Here is a 14,723-nt window from a genome sequence, read left to right as displayed (position 1 = left end):
TATTACTGAGGTCACATTCTACCGATCAGAGTAAATCCGGCCTAGATACAGTGGCCTAGAGAAACAGACTTGTCTCAATTGTTATCAATAGATAACTGATACATTTTCTTTTCCCGACTGCTATAATTTCACAGGTTCCTATTCCCAGTTCCTGAAAGAGGACTCCAAATTGCCTAAGCACCATCTCTATTTACTTTTTATCTGGGCTGTAAGTTGCCAGCAGCCTATTGAAAGAATGAATTTCTAGAGACAAGTATGGTTCTTTAAAATTTTAGTTTATAGAGGTGACTGAGTGAGGACACAGAAAGATGGGTCAATGCCATGGAAAGATTCCCTCTTCGTGGTTACATGGGGGAAGCACTCGTTTTTTATTAGGAAGCAGAAGTAGAAGCAAGGAGAAAGCCCGAGCCAGAGCCTGTATTGAGTTTCCACGGGAAAGGCAAGGCAGGGCGGGGTGAACAGATTGGACCTGGCTAGTTTGAATAATGTTGGCAGGTGGTCTCTATTGCCTGGTACCTGGCCCTGGGTGATTTCAAACAAGGAGAATAACTGACTTTGGTGTGTGAGAGTTAGTAAGGAGGTGGTTGGGAGCATAAACTTTGATCAGTTTGCAAGTGAAAGATATGCTGCCTCTAAGAGTTGGCTAGCCTAGAAGAGGCAGTCCCTCCTTGGGTTTTTAGTATGGCAAAACATCATAGGACATAGGAAAAATTTTGTTTTTGTTCTGTCTGTGTTTCTTCTTTTTTAAAATTTACTTTAATTTTTTATTTTAGAGTTGTAGGGTACAAGTGAGGATTCGCTACATAAGTAAGTGGTACACAGGTGAAGTTTGGGCTCCTAGCTGGCCCTTTCTCCCTGACAGTGTGGAGAACAAATAACAAACCAGTGTGTTGCCACATGCCCCACTCCCAGCAGTGTCCAGCATCTGCTGATACCACTAGCCAGACTTCTGCAAAGGGAGGGGCTGAATCTAAAAATGTCATTAATACAAGTCTTCACTTCTGGTTAAGAGGAGCAACAGGGTCCCATTGCCAAGAGATGTGTGTGTGTGGGGGGGGTGTGCATAGAAGAAGGAGTGTGTGGCCACTAGACAGCCTGACCCCTCTCCTCCTCAGGAGCCTGGCTGGAATTGGGGTGGCTGTATTGGCCACATGTAGGACTCAGATAACAGCTTCAACTCCTGTTCTCACGAGATCTAGCTATATTTCATTTCCTGTCCTTGCATTTCATGATCTTCCCGTAACTTTTTAATAACTCTCTCTCACTTTTACTGCATTAGTTGTAGGGCCTTTGACTTTCTTACAACCAAAAACGTCTTTTCTAGAACACTGCCCAAAGTCACAAATCTTGTTAAATTTGAAACTGACCATTAACCTACATCTCCTGATTTCAAGCCTGTATTCAAAATGCATACTGCCCCACTGAAATTAACCACCAGTAGAAATAGGATTCTATACTTTATTCCCCAACCTATGGAGAGCCAAGGAAACACAAAGGGATGCCAGCATCATTGCCACCTGTGGGAAAGCTGACTGTGCCAAGCCGAAAAGAGGCTAGTTCAACTGCATAAAGATAAAGACTCTTGCCAACTGACCTATACGTTGATAGCTTAGAAACAATTGCTTCATTTACTCCGTGAGAGCATGTGCGTTTGTGACTCGGAACAGATCTCATCTTTCACTGATCAATTCCTTGTTTACCCTCTCATTTCCATTTGCCTCCCTCCAGCCTGCTGTCTCCACCAGTCCCTACCTGGACTGTTACAACTCCTTCACTGACCTCTCTGTGCCTACTTCTGAGTTTTTCTGGCCCATTTTCCACAGACCATCCAGAGTGGCATGGCTGAACTCAAATTTGATGATATTACCCTCTTTCTTCGATCCTCAATGACTATAAAAACATTGCTCCTCAGATAACGTCTAAAATCTTCCATCTGCTTCTCTTAGTGGACCTGCCTACATTTTCCAGTCATGCCATCCACCGCATACCTTACACCATTTTTGCAAAGCTCTTGAACTTCTTGCTGCCTCTTGAACTTTTGTGCCACACCTATGGGCCTCATTATAGTCACAGACTGACCACCCCTCATACTGCCTCCTCTCCAGCCCTGCTCCACCCAACATGGCCTTCGTGGTGTTATAAAAAGCCATCTGGCCAATGAAGGGGTGTGTTTTGGGTGGCCTACTTGTTGGGAGCTGGAAACCACACATATACATAGAGAATTTTTCACTAGCGCTTTCATCCCCTTAGCAAAGGGACAGAAACTACACAAACAGGAGAAAATTGGGGCTCACCTTAGCCCAGACTCTCTAGAAATGAACCTTGTGCTCAAGAGAGGAATTTAGAGGAAGCTGAGGACCAGAATTTTGCACTCATACTTTCTTTTCTATGATGAAAATGAAAGAGCTGACATTGCTGTGCCTCATAAAAGACCTTTTCCATTTTATACTACCCCATCATACCTACATCCTCAAGCTCAGAGGACTTGCAGAGGCAGCACCTGGGTGTCTCTGTTTTCCCTACTGCCATTTTTTCAGCTCTCTGGTGTTTCAGAAAGTTCACTAATCTTCCCTCGTATGACCAGGTGATTCTGATAGAGTGTAGTGCGAGACCACTGTCTCACAAATCTCTTTCCCGTCAGGGTGCTGCCCTACTCCACTGGTTGAGGCCCCTTGGTTTCATGTGTGCACTTCTTTTTTTTTTTCTTTTTATTACCTTTATAATTTTTATTTTTTGAGTTGGAGTCTCACTCCGTCGTCCAGGCTGGAGTGCAGTGGCATACTCACGGCCACCCCAGCGTCAACCTACTAGGCTCAGACGATCCTTTCCCCTCAGCCTTCCAAGTAACCAGAACTACAGGTGTGTGCTACCATGCCCAGCTAATTTTTTCATTTATTGTAGAGATGTGGCCTTGCCAATTTGCCCAGGCCGGTCTCAAACCTGTGGGCTCAGGCAATCCCCTCACCTTGGCCTCCCAAAGTGCTAGGATTACAGGCTTGAGCCACCATGCCCAGCTACATTTATCATTCTTATTTAATATCTACTTTCTCTCCTTGACTATAAAAAAATCAGAGTCCATGTTTGTTTCGTGTGTGTGTGTGTATGTGTGTGTGTGTGTATGTGTGTGTGTGTGTGTGTGTGTGTGTGTGTGTGTGTGTGTGTATGTACCCAGGCTAGAGTGCAGTGGCACAATCACAGGTCACTCCAGTCTCAACCTCCTGGGGTCAGGTGATCCTTCTGCTTCCGCATCCTGAGTAACGCTGAGACTACAGCACACAACACCATGCCCAGCTAATTTCTTAATGTTTTGTGAAAACGAGATCTTGCTATGTTGCCCAAGCTGATCTCAAACTCTGATCTCAAATTCCTGGGCTCAAGCAACCATCCCATCTCAGCCTCCCAAAGTGCTGGGATTACAGATGTGAGGCACTATGCCTGACCCATGTGTATTTTTAAAATGCTCACTGTCTGAAGAGGTAATATATTCATGTGGTTCAAAAACAAAATATTATAAATATGCAGTCGAACACTTTGCTCCTTCCTATGTGGGGGCCTCCTCCTACCTCATTCCTACCTTTCTCATTGTCTTTCCTTTTGGGGAACATTGTTAATGGTATTTTGCACATGTAACTTTTTGAGTCAAAGAGTATGTACATCTTTAATTTGGATAGATATTACCAAGTTCCTTCCAAAAAGGTTATACTCTATTTGCATTTTTCCAGCAATGTGTGACAGAATGTTTTCCTAAAACCTTGGAATAAAACATTATCAAACTTTTGGGTTTTTCTAATCTTATCAATAAAAAAATAGCTCCACAATATAAGTTTTGCCATTTTTCTTATAAATAAGCTTGAGTATCTTTCAAATGTTTCTGTAAATGGTCTGTTCACACTCTTTGACCCTTTTTCTGTTAAGTTGTTGTTGCTTTCTTGAGACTCTTGATATATTAGAATGAATGATTCTTATACCAATTGCAAGCATTTTTAGCATTTTGTTTAAGGTTTAGTTGGCCATACAGAAGTTCTTGATTTTTATATTGTAGAAGTTATTTATTTTTTCTTTTGTGGCTTCTAGATTTTGATTCAAATTTAGAAAGATCTTCTTCTATCCAGTGCCATATAGAAATTATCCCAAGTCTTCTTGTTAATACTTTAATGGTTTTATTGCCTACTTGTATATATTTTACCATATTTGGAATTTACCATATTGTAAAGTGAGAAATACGAACATTACTTTCTTAATTATTAGATAATTGTCTAAAGCCATTTTTTTCATACCCTTTTGAGATACTGCCTCTATTATACCAAATTTCCACATAGATGTAAATCTATTTTTAGATTTGTCTGTTTCATTGCCAGTACCACATGGCTTTAATTATTGTTTTAGACCTATGTCATAGAGCTATTCTCTTTGTAGGATTTTTTTCAGAGTTTTTCTCGTTGGCTTCCTACTAAGTTTATATTTCCATATGAACCTTCAGAGTCGATTTAGTTTAAAACATACCCTTTAAAGTTTTAAAAAATGTATGTTTAATCTTTTAAAAATTTTCTGAAGTTGAAAATATCAAACATAGATAAACTAGACAGAATAGTGTAAGAACTCCCTACAGACTGGCAGCATCCAACTTCAATGACCATTCTAATGTCAATCTTTTTTATTGATCTTACCATTCATTTATTCCTATTATATTATTTTGGCAGATTCCAGATATGTCATTTCATCTGTTAATATTTAAATATATAATCAAAATATAAGTATAATTTTTAAGCAAAATTTCAATACCATTATCACACAGACACCTACAAATTATTTTTTAACAATAATTCTTTACTATCCATAACTGCCCCATAAATACCATAATTTTTTCCTAGTTTTTCATTGAGGTCAAGTTACATTTGTAAATTAACTTAGGGAGAACTGACATTTTAACAGCTGAGTTGTTCTGTCCAAGGATATGGCATATCTTTCCATTTATTAATGTCTTCCTTTACTCAGTCTCTGCTGTCTGAGAGTTTTTGCCACATAGGTATTTTACTTTCTTCTTTGATTTGTTTTATCTTTGTTGTGGCTTTTATAAATTATACTCTCCAGCTATTTCTTATATGTATGAATTATACTGTGTGTGGTAATTTTTTATCCACTAACTTAATACAGTTTTTTTCTTGTTTGTAACTGAAAAAAAAAAAAAAATAGACCTTTGTAACATGGCAAACCCAAATCTGAGAGGACTTGTGCATAATGTTCTTTATTCCAAAAAAGTCACACAGGGGTCCAGTAAGGAAGGTCACTGGTTTATTAGAACTTACAAGAGGCACCGACGGCAATGGCAGCCAGTTGGTGAAGAAAGATTCCTCCCAGGAGGTACAGATAGCAGCCTGTAGGTGGGGAAAGAATCTCCACTGGTGGGACAGTATAGCAAACAACTCTTCAGTCAAGCAGGTTAATTATTCAACTTGCTATGGTGGTTACAATCACAGTAAGGGTGCTGGCCACATTTTTCCCAACTCTGTTCAATTACCTGCACCCTGTGTGACTTGTGACCATTACTGGAAATATGCATATCCTGCAGAGACAAGCATTGGCCAGAGGATGCTTCCTGGGGGAGGGGCAGAAAGAAGTCAGATATAGGGGAAAGAGTCAATGTCCAGACACTTACAACTTTATTGCATTTTAAGGAATTCATCAAATTATCTGCAATGGTCATGGTCAAAACTCCTCACTGATTTTTACCTCTAATTTAAAAGTTAGCTGTCTCTTACCTAATTGCATTGACTAGTTCCTTCAGATCAGTGCTAAATAATAGTAGTAATAATGGATATTCATGCCTGATATAGATGAATGAATACATGAAGACAAAGATGCTATTATGAGAAAAACTATTTAAAAATACTATCTTCTAAATACAACATAAGTTTTCAATGCTCCAACAACATGATGCATCCTTAAAGACTAAACTGCCACAAAGATATTGAATACTTTCATTTTTTTTATTAGTAAAATTCACTTTTTACAGACAAGTATGAACCACTTTGAGCTTTTCTTCCCACTTCCAATTCTCAATTCCTATGGGTGTGGTATCATCTAAGGGAATAAAGGTCCTTGAATATTCTGGACATGTGGTCACAGCCTTCTGCACCAGCTCTTCTAGGTGTGACCACCTGGGGTGCCGTGGACTCTGAATCGATATAAACAAGTATACTCCGGGTGTCCCCAGTTGCTAAGGATTTTAAGTTTCACATATAATAAAGATTCAGAAACTTCATGCTGAAAATAAAGAAAAGATAAAATTAATGCCTTATAAAGAAATTCATCTTAAAACATCTCAATGAATGCCAATATAAATAAAACAAAATTCTCTTTTTTTCCTTCCTACACAAGTATTTTCTAATATCGCTCGTGAATGAAGAAATGTGTTACTGGAGTTAAAAGGTTATGAAAAGACACACAGTGGGGGAGGGAGATATGGTGGTCACATGACCTCTCCATGCCATGGTCTCTCCCCCTCCACACTCCTTGCTGGCTGTGTCAAGGAGTGGGGAAGGGAGAACTTGTCTGAAAACTGGATAAATAAAACCAACTATAAAAACATATATATATATATATATATATATGTACACAATCAAATAGGAAACTCTACAAATACATTCATTTCTAATACATATGGTGGTTTTAGCTTTTATTTTCTCACTTATCTGGCCAAGAAGTGTCATAAAACACTTGTTTACACATGATTGAGATGCCGTCTGCGTCTCTTCAATTACTTCCTGTGGCTAATGAGAATATAGTATATTTCACTGAGGTTTCAGGGGTTTATAAGCTAACAGTTGATATTTTTCCCCATTGGGTTAGTAAAATAATTTTTACTTATATTATCTGGTATTAAATATTTATCCTCTCTTCCTCTGAGTTCCTCTCTGTCTCCATCCACCTCATATTGCACCATCACCCCCACTCTCTTTATCCAAGTAAGATGAGATAGTGACTATCAAACTTAATAGTATCCAGGGAATGGTTTAGTAAGGAGAACTGAGAAACAATATAGTTTTATGTCATAGTAGATGAGGAAGAATTTGACTTAAAAATTGCTTTTGTATTCGCCTGTCTTTTGCAATAAAATTCTCGTAAGCACTTGGAGCTATGAAAGTCCAGATAAGCCTTGTTTAACACATGCTTTTGTCATCATTTTTCTCACATTCTACTTTGCATGGAGAAATTTCAACAAATCTCTCGGTGATGGAATCACTCAAATCTTATCATTTCCCAGGGCATACATTACCTGAAGTACAAATGTTTGAACGGTGCTTCCTGTTTTGTTATATATAAACTGACCCAGGAAAATTTCTTCTTCACATTTTTTCATGATACCCTAATAAAGAAAGGAACAGATATAGAGATTGTAATGAATGAATAGTTGTGGGTTCAAGTAGCAACAATTCACCAGACATCTTTGTGTGTTAACCAGAGACATGGTGCTGTGCTTATGCCAGGATTGATCTACATACCCAGAGAACATTTAACTCAGGGGTGAATGAGGCCAGAGGCTGATCACAGAGGTGACTAGTTAGATATAAAGATAGATAGATAGATGACAGATAGAGATGGATAATATATCATAGATATATAGAAGACTGATGATATAGATGATTGATAGATGGATAGATAGATGAATAATAGATTATAGATAGAGGATAGACAGATGGATAGGGAGACAGATGAATAGTAGATTATAGACAGAAAAGATAAATAGATAGATTGCTGATAGATCGATAGATAAGGATAGAGCTAATCCCAGGATTAACTCTAGCCTAATAATTGTATTTGTAGTCAGCATACATTGAATAAAATCAACAAAAATGATTCCCCATGTTAAATGGTGTTTTCCAAAATGAGATAAACTTAAGCTAATTGTGAGACTTTGATTACACAAATAATTTTCCCTAAGCTTCTGTTGACTGACAGCATCATTGATATTTGTATGCAATTTCCCTTGTGTTCTCCTTCTCTGCTCCTCAAATTGAAGATTTGTGAGAGGAGAGTGCATTGGTGCAAACTAATTTGTTTTGTGAATCTCAAGCTTTTGTTAGGTTTTTTAAATGATGGTAACATGGCAAAATAAAGAGTTCACTAGTTTAGTCATTTCATAATAAAAATATTAACATCAGAACATAATTTTATTTAAAAGAGAAGATAATACTTTCATTTTGAAACTGAATACATCATGATTGCATAACATATTCATGATTACATAAATATGTATATATAGGACTCACACCTTATATAGTTCCATTAGCCTAGGAGAGAAGCATTAATTTTATTCCTACCTCCTTTATCACTGTTTTTTCCCTTTCTTTTTTTTTTTTTTGAGTTGGAGTCTCACTCTGTCGCCCAGACTGGAATGCAGTGGCCGCTCCCGGCCACCACAGCCTCGACCTGCTGGGCTCCGACGATCCTTCCACCTCAGCCTTCCAAGTAGCTGGAATTACAGGCATGCGCTACCACACCCAGTTGATTTTTTTATTTACTGTAGAGATGAGGTCTCGCCAAGTTGCCCAGGCGGGTCTCGAACCCACGGGCTCAGGCAGTCTACTCACCTCAGCTTCCCAAAGCGCGGGATTACAGGCTGAGCCACCAAGTCCAGCTTCTTTCTTTTTTTAAGAGACAGGGTCTTGCTATGCTACCAGGCCTGGCCTCAGACCCCTGGGCTCCAATGATCTTCCTGCCTTGGCCTTCCAAGTTGCTGGGATTATAGGAGTGTTTTGCCTAGTTCTTTATCACCTTGTTTTAATTTCACTCAATTCATAAATTCTCTAATATAGAGGAAAAAGATGAGAAATAGTCTGCAGGAATCACCCATAATTCCTCTAAATAATGAATAACTGCACCTTTCTGAGATGGGGCTTAACTGTCCAAATTCAACTTCTTGCGACTGTTCTGAGACACTTCTTGTGGGTGGTGCAGGCTTGCATCAAAGGATAGTAGCCCTGTGTTTTGTAACCCCAGAATCATGGAATGCAGAGGCATTTGGATGACATACAAGGCAGGCTGTTTAACACTAGGCACCCCTCCAGGTAGTAATATCAAAGGGTTACTTTAGTAAGGCATAAACTTATGAGGAAAAACTGGAAGTAGAAATTAAGATAGCCGGGCTCGGTGGCTCAGCCTGTAATCCCGCGCCTTTGGGAGGTTGAGGTGAGTGGATTGCCTGAGCCCGCGGGTTCGAGACCCACCTGGGCAGCGAGACTTCATCTCTACAATAAATCAAAAAATCAACCAGGCGTGGTAGCGCATGCCTGTAATTCTAGCTACTTGGAAGGCTGAGGCGGAAGGATCGCCAGAGCCCAGCAGGTCGAGGCTGCGGTGGCCACTGCACTCCGGTCTGGGCAACAGAGTGAGACTCCATCTAAAAAAAAAAAAAGAAAAGAAAAAAAAAGAAATTAAGATAAAAATTTGAAGATGACCAAATGGAAACTGAAGGAAGCACAAACTACTCTGTCTGTAAGTGGAATCAACAGCACATTGACTTACATTGCAGATCCCCAGAAATGCCGGGGACTAGGGCCACAAGGTGGGAGGGGAGAAGACCGCAGGAAAGTCCCACATCTAAGGCTTAGCTGATAGTCATTTCAAAAAGCAGTTATCCCCACACCCCAAGTCCATGGTAGGTCATTACCCTTCCTCTGGGCCAGCAGAGGGCTCTCTTTTTCCTCCCAACTTTAAGAGAGATGACAGGGTAGCTCAAGTACCAAACACAAATAAGAGGCATGAGTTATGTCCTATGCACTGAATGCTGGTTCATGGCTCTCTTTTCCCCAGCAGATCCTAGTGTATGGTCAGCCTGAATGATACTTCCTACACACAAGATTGCAGGATTCCTCTCAGGGTCAACTTGTCTGATACTACACTTGGGACCTCAGAAGAAAAGGCCCAGTTAGATGATTCCCCACCATGAAGCTCTTAGTTGGCCAACTCCACCATGTACACAAAGCTTCCGGCCAGCTCTCTATGTGATAGAAAAACACCACAGACGTCAGAGAAAAGTACCTTACAGTAAAGATAGACACTCTATACACAAAGGAGAAAAGTGGTACTTCAAAATAAAGACATGGAAGAGAGCAGAGGAAATTAAACAAACCTATAGTTAATATCAATATCTTCAGAAGAATAAGATTCCACATCCATGAAAGAAAAAAAATCTAGACTCTAAAGAAAAAGAAATATTTGTAGAAAAAATCTTAGAAAGTATAATCATGACAGCAAAAATGAAAAATTCAATATAGTGGTAAAAATTAAAATTGATAAACTCTTCCAGAAGGTAGAACAAAGAACAGAAAAGGAAAATAAGAGAATGCAATTTTTAAGAATGATAAATTCGATGGTAAGTTGAATTTCCAGGATACAGAAATGAGATCTCATGCTAACAGTTGTGCATCAGGCCTACCTAAAAAGACTGGAGTGAAAGGCAGAGGGCTCCAGAAGGGATAATGGAAGGAAGGAAGGAAGAAAGGGAGAGAGGGAGGAAGGAAGAATGGAGGGAGGGAAGGAGGGAGGGAGGGAGGGAAGAGCTGGGTGCAGTGGTCCATGGTTGTAATCCCAGCACTTTGGGAGGTGGAGGTGAGAGAATTGCCTGAGCCCTGGAGTGTAAGGTCAGCATGGGCAACTTGCTGGTGAGATTTTTGTCTCTACAGTAAATAAAAAAATTAGCCAGGCATGGTGGTGCGTGCCTGTAGTTCCAGCTACTTGGAAGGCTGAGGAGAAAGGCTCTCTTGAGCCCAGAAGGTCGAGGTTGTGGTAGACGTGACTGTGTGACTACATTCCAACCTATGTGACAGAGTGAGACTCTGACTCAAAAGAAAAAAATAAAAAAGAGAGAAAGAAAAGAAGAAAGAAACTCATAATTTATCTTACATGAGTTAACATAATGGGAGAATATTCACACTTCTGAAGAATTTGGGAATGTTTTAGTGATTTTTGAATATAAAAAAGTAAGCATATTAAATAAAAGTGAGATAGTTGTCCTTAGAAATGTCAAAAAATTATATAAGACAATAGTATTCAAATACACTAAATGCCTAAACTAAGAATAGTATTGTTCCCGTAGTCACCAGGAAGACATTTGATTATTGTTGAAACAAACAGATAATACAGCCTAGTAGTGCTTCAGATGTTAAACCTAGATTTACCATATGATTAGCAATTCCGATCTTAGGTATATACCCAAGAGAAACAAATATCAATGTCCATACAAAACCTTGTACACAAATGTGGATAGCAGCATTATTCATAATAAACAAAAGTGAAAATAGCTAAAATGTCCATCAACTAATAAATGGCTAAATAAAATGTGGTATAGCCTTTCAATAAAATATTACTCAACAATTTAAAAACTAAAATGTTGACACTATCTATCATGATATATCATACCATATTTCATGATATATCATACTATACATACTATATATCGTGGTTGAAACTTGAAAACAATATGCTAAGTGAAAGAAGCCACTCACAAAAGACCACATATTATATGATTCCACTTATATAAAATGTCCAGAATAGGTAATTTTATGGAGACAAAGTGGATCAGTGATTGCCAGGGGCTGGGGCAGCATGATGGGGGGATAAGAGGTGACAGCTAAGGGATATGAGGTTTATTTTGGGAGTAATAAGATGTTCTAAAATCAATTGTGGTGATGGATATACAACTCTACAAATATGCTAAAAGCCATTGAATGGTGCACTTTAAGTAGGTAAGTTGAATGTTCTGAAGTGTAAATTATTTATCTCTATAAATCCATTTTGTATAAAAAAGTAATACATGAACATATTGGGATGATGGGGGACCCATGAAAGTGAGCTAATGTTCATTTTCACTGGAGGATGTCAAGCGATAACAACCAAAACTGAAAAATCAAGAAATAACAGTAAAAGCAAATATAAAGGCAAGAACCCAAATAAGCAACTAAAATTGTTGCAAATGGAAGCTTTGGGATCATGAAAGTTGGGGGTTGGAAGAAGTGAAACAAAAAACTACTGTCTAATTATAAGCTTCATGGAAATATTTGATTTCTAATTATACATGTATAAATTTGATAAAAGTAAAAAAATAAAATTAAGTAACAGAAATCATCTGGCCCAATCCTCTCTCTTTGTAGAGGAGGAAGCAGAGGTCCAGGAGGTAAGTGACTCAGTAGTTAAGATGAGAGTTCAACCTCTAATTCCTAACCAACCACCTTCTATCACAGGCCAATCTGAATGACGAATTTAGACAGTCTCTTACATAGACGGAAAATTCCCTGGGTGCACTAGAAATGTTTCCTGAGGGAGACACCTTCTCTGAGATGTGCTCCATAGTAACAGCAGTTGGGATGATCTTCTTGGCAAGTTTGATTAGTGTGTGACCCTGTGAACCTGGAAAGGCCCAGCACTTTCCAGGATAGACATCTGGCTGGAAAGAAAACATGGAATTAATCTCTTATCTAGTCATATAAAGCCATTTCTAAAAGACTGGTCAGCTATTCACTATTGACTGCAGATCTCTCTTCTGCCTATAGTACAAAGTCATTGTGTGTGTTCAATACATATCAAACAGAAAAACTTCCAAGACACTGCTAGGTTTGGTTATTCTTCCAGCACACTTTAAGCTTATATCAATATGAGCATGCTTTTTTTGGTTCATTGCTCTTACTAGATTGTAAGCTACCAGAAGGCAGCTAGGGGGTATGAGTGATGGAGGGTATGCTGATGGTAGTGCTAGTGAGCATGGTGGTGGTAATCACTGTGATGGTGGTGATAGGGGCAATATTGGTGGGAGTGGAGGTGGAGGTGGTGGTGATGATGGTGTCGGTGACAGTGTTTGTGGTGGTTGTGGTGGTGGTGACGATGGTGATGGTGGAGGTAGAGGGTTAGTGGTCATGGTTACAATGGTTGGTGGTGATGATGTGATGGTGGTGGTGGTGGTAGTAATGGTGCTGATGATGATGCTGGTAATGATGGTAATGGTGGAAGGTAAAGGTGGTGGTGGTAGTAGTGGCGATGGTGATTGGTGTTGATAGTGGTGGTGATGCTGGTTCTGGTGGAAAAGGTAAAAAATGAGGTCTACTACTGCTTAGATATAGACTATAGCTTATATAAGATTCGAGGGTTTGTCCCTGAAGTTACTTCAAAAACCGAAACTAACTTCAGATGTGTGGACCATCGTTGCGAGGTGCTCACTTTCTGTTAATGTCTATTGTCTTTCAAATTAAATGAAAAGGTTCCGTACTTAGAAATTTTTCATGTTACAACAGGACTCAATAAGAATGTGTGCTCTGAATAGAACTTACAGTACTTGGAGCTTAGGGGACAAGTACTTTCAACAAATGTTTGTTGAATGACTGAAGTTTTCAATGGAAAAGGGAGGCCACAGAATCTACTTATAGAGACTATATGGAATGTTTGTGTTTTATTTGAAAGCAAATCATCTAGTTTACTGATCTTAAAATAATAAGCAAGTAAATATATAAATAAATAATTGTAATTTACAAACCATAAAATAAGGTTTGAATGAGTGTAATGACTATACAAAATATAAGGAGATGATTTCAGGTTCTGTAACAATTTCAGAACCTTATATCACCTCCATTTTAAACATTAATATTTTCGTGATAAATACTAAACAAAACTTTGAAATAGAAATGAGTTATTCTTAATTTAGTTTTACCTGAAGGATAATATCTGGAGGCATTTCATAATTTAGTAATCCTATCCCATGCCAGTATAGTTTTGCCTTAGTATTTTTGTAACTTTCCGAGGTCTCAGCTTCAATAATGGAGGCTCCTAAAATTGCAAAATAATTTTCGAAATAAAAAAATTACATACACAATTCACAGCACATCATTTGGATTTTAATAATGTCTTTAGAAAACTAGTACTGGGAAAATTATAAATGAGTTAAAATTTATACTCAGGAATTCAAAGTATGACAGTTTTTCTTATCATTGAAATTTTATCACTTGGAGAAAGGTATGTTTGCTCTGGGTAATTTCATAAAACTTCTTTATGATAAAAAGAATTGAACTTTGGGGCAGTTAAATTAGAGATGAAAATATTACATGGATCCTGTTTATTACCTAAAAAGATATAGGAACCTCCATATGTTAACAGTTCATATTATAAGTGAGGCTTCCTGTCAGTTCTATTCCCTCAAAAACAAAAAAAGTAGAAAACCAGCAATGTTGTTTTATGCAGATTCATTTAACTTTAATTTTAATCAAAGAAATAGAAAATATATTCATCAAATATTGTTCCTTAAGGTTATTTTATATTTCATAAGCAAAAAGTATTTTATACATAAGAAATACAGAAAATGCAAATCATGTTTTCAAATTTCATTTGGATACCACACAATAACATTAAAAATACATGGGCCTGACCAAATATAGGATTACCAGCATTTTCTTTTAAGATGGTACAATTTGAATTAGTAAATGTACACCTAGAGTTGCCAGGTTTAGCAAGTAAAAATACAAGGCTGCTATTTAATTTTGAATTTTAGATAAACAAAGAATATTGTTTAATAGTAATCGTGTCTCATACAATATTTGGTACATACTTACATTAAGAAATTATTTGCTGTTTGTATGAAATTCAAATTTAACTGGGCGTTTTTTATTTTACTGGCAAACCTATGTGTATCTGAAGGGCTGGTACTGACTGCCCAATCAATAGTTCTACACGGCAGAAAG

General features: G+C 38.1%; 1 protein-coding gene across 1 annotated transcript in view; it reads right to left on the bottom strand.

The window, feature by feature from the left end:
* Positions 1 to 5,973: 5,973 nt before the first annotated feature.
* Positions 5,974 to 14,723, bottom strand: part of SUN3 (Sad1 and UNC84 domain containing 3) — a 41,326-nt gene continuing 32,576 nt past the window's right edge. The window contains exons 6-9 of the mRNA XM_021714975.1: positions 13,700 to 13,815; positions 12,278 to 12,445; positions 7,277 to 7,366; positions 5,974 to 6,175 (exon numbers count right to left, since the gene is read on the bottom strand). Of these exons, the coding sequence (XP_021570650.1) occupies positions 6,008 to 6,175; positions 7,277 to 7,366; positions 12,278 to 12,445; positions 13,700 to 13,815 (542 nt within the window). The 3' untranslated portion in view covers positions 5,974 to 6,007. The remainder of the gene's footprint in view (positions 6,176 to 7,276; positions 7,367 to 12,277; positions 12,446 to 13,699; positions 13,816 to 14,723) is intronic.

The sequence above is a fragment of the Carlito syrichta genome, unplaced genomic scaffold (genome assembly GCF_000164805.1).
Source record: "Carlito syrichta isolate Samal-C Ts95f unplaced genomic scaffold, Tarsius_syrichta-2.0.1 Scaffold306292, whole genome shotgun sequence".
In the NCBI taxonomy this organism is placed as follows: Eukaryota; Metazoa; Chordata; class Mammalia; order Primates; family Tarsiidae; genus Carlito; species Carlito syrichta.
Note: the sequence above shows the minus strand (reverse complement) of the source record. Positions and strands in the feature narration are given on the sequence as shown.